General features: G+C 42.4%; 1 protein-coding gene across 1 annotated transcript in view; it reads left to right on the top strand.

The window, feature by feature from the left end:
- The first annotated feature begins 2,392 nt into the window (after positions 1-2,392).
- The window catches only part of LOC125042006 (neurogenic locus notch homolog protein 1-like), a 30,392-nt gene continuing 30,284 nt past the window's right edge, over positions 2,393-2,500 (top strand). Inside the window, exon 1 of the mRNA XM_047637467.1 lies at positions 2,393-2,412. Within this exon, the coding sequence (XP_047493423.1) occupies positions 2,393-2,412 (20 nt within the window). The remainder of the gene's footprint in view (positions 2,413-2,500) is intronic.

Raw genomic sequence — 2,500 nt, 5'->3', positions numbered from 1 at the left:
TGATTTTGAACAATAAACAATAAATAACCATTATCATATGCCTTAAAAGCATCCCCAGCTGTTTGCGGGTCACCTCAGGGTAAACGACCTTGTTTTACCCTTCCCGCCAGGTATCCCTAATTAGGCGAGATAAAGACCTTTATTTTAACGCTTTTAGTTAATTTTATTTTACCTGCTCAACTTTTACTGTGAAAATCATCTTATCTATGTATTTTATGTTCAGTCCTTTTTATATTTAATGGTCATATTTTAATATCTTATCCGTATATAATCAAGATGACCCCCCGAAATTACCTTGTTAAGGGCCTGTCGGACCATGCTTAAGTTTCTCTTTTTTTTTTATACCAACCTCCGCTGGCCTGACCTGACGTGCAGGGGTCACATAAAATCTGGTACACTTGCCGGACATCTCTCTAGCTCTTGAGATACAGTTAATATGCGCAGGCAATGCTCCTCTAAGCCAGAGATCCAAGGACGGAAGACTGCAACGGAGCATTGACCTGACATATTAACCAGGGAGACGAAGGCACCCCCTTTTTTAAATATTATTCATAGTGGCAAAGGTGTATTAGGCTCGTTGTGGAACACCAGTGTTTTGTACAGATAAGTCTTGTGTTTTGTTTTTAGAAATATTATTATCACATGTACAACTGTTATATATTATCAGAGCCGATCTACTAGTAAATGTTTTAATATGTTTTAGTTCTTTTATGTTACCTTTTTTACTCCTTAAGGGGTTGTGCCCAGGCTCCTTTTTTGTGTTTATTTTTACGTTCGTAGGTGTCACAAGTACAGTTACAATATGCCATTACAGAAAATGAGGGCAGTGTAAAGGAAAACGGGGAAGCCCATTGTATAAAAACCCCTTCAGTGTTTAAGGTTAAATGTGGATTTTTTAAATTTAGCTTAAGGGTTCAGTTTTGCTTTATTTTAGTCTTTTAACTTTGTTTTTTTAGTCCTAAGCTTTTATGTTTGATTTTATCATATTTATCCCTGGCCCACCGTGCCTTCGGAGAGTTCTTACCGCTCGGCCCGCTCCGACACGAAAAGCCCCATTTACAAACACAGTACTGCGATAGTTGACTCCCTCAGGATCACTTCATCGCGAACTGCAGGGTTGCATTCACTACAATACAGCATACGTTGGTGAAACAAACCGTGGTTTCAGCACCAGGATCAGCGAACTTCGAGCAGACTTCCGTCACCATGGGACTTTCAACGCCATGGTGGTACATGTAGATGAAGCTTGGACATTGGAAGCGAGAATAGTTCATGGAGGACTGAAAAGGCAGATAAGAAAAATTATTGAAGCTGCTTCACATCGCGACGGAGAATAACATCAACGTAGCATAATAAATAGGAGGACCAGGACAGCAGGAAACCACATCAAGCGCATTTTCATTTATTGAGTTTTCGGACATCAACAACTGTGTCCATCATCAGAATCTGCATACATGAGAGAAATACATTTGTAAAAACTAATACTAAATATATATTTACAGCGAAAATAAGAAGTAAGATACAATGGTAACACAAAATTATAAGACTAAAACGAGGGGGGAAATACTAAATACAAACAAAATAAAATGGTTTGCTTACGATAATTCTCCATAGCTAGAATGTGGAGTATGTGACTGTGGCATGTTTGCATAACGACAGTTTGCGGAAATTTGAATTCCTGGATGTCCGTTGTGGGTGCGTGAGGGAGTGAGGGGGAGGGGGGTAACGTGTGCAAATTATTTCAAAGTCTTGAGAGTAGTTGAACTTTCATTGTTGTTGGTTTTATTTCATTAATCAAAAATTATTTTAGTCTTAGTGTCGAACAGTCCGTGATATCATCTAAGAATATGCATTGTGTATATAATCTATTTCATCAAGGCCCACAATGTTATGTTCATTTATCGGCTTCTCTAAATCATTTTGTCTGGATGCGCTGACTGATCTTAGAATTCTAGAACAGCCTGGGCTATGATCCTTACAATCCAACCAATTATGAATTGGGAATAATATATAGTGTTGGAGTTCGAGATAAATACTTTATTCATGGAGTCTCAGGTTGTTGCGGCAATTCATGAACCTCGTTATGTAATCTCACGGGGTGGGGTGATAGTGGAGATCAATGCTCAAAGCCAAGATTTCCGGTTATAATGAAACGGTAAGTGAATATTATAAAATATATACTATGGGAGAGGGGGGCAGAATACATGCTGTAAGGGCGGGGATCTGGTGGGGGAGCACAAATGGGGGGTCGCTATGCGAGCGGGGGGGCAGACGAGCCGCAGACGAGCCCCGCGCGGGACGAGAGAGCGCGCATGCGCGGCGCGAGACGAGGATGCGAAGCCGCAAGCGTGACAGCGCGAGCGCGCGAGCGCGCGCGAGCGAGAGATCGACGATGGCGCGGTGCCGCGACGGGCCAGTTGTAACTGAGGGCGACTGACGCGGCGTCGACGTGAGCGAGAGCGCTAAGAGCGCTCGCGCGCTCGTCGCTGCCGCTCTTGCG

Source organism: Penaeus chinensis, chromosome 31, assembly GCF_019202785.1.
Source record: "Penaeus chinensis breed Huanghai No. 1 chromosome 31, ASM1920278v2, whole genome shotgun sequence".
NCBI classification, from domain to species: Eukaryota; Metazoa; Arthropoda; class Malacostraca; order Decapoda; family Penaeidae; genus Penaeus; species Penaeus chinensis.
Note: the sequence above shows the minus strand (reverse complement) of the source record. Positions and strands in the feature narration are given on the sequence as shown.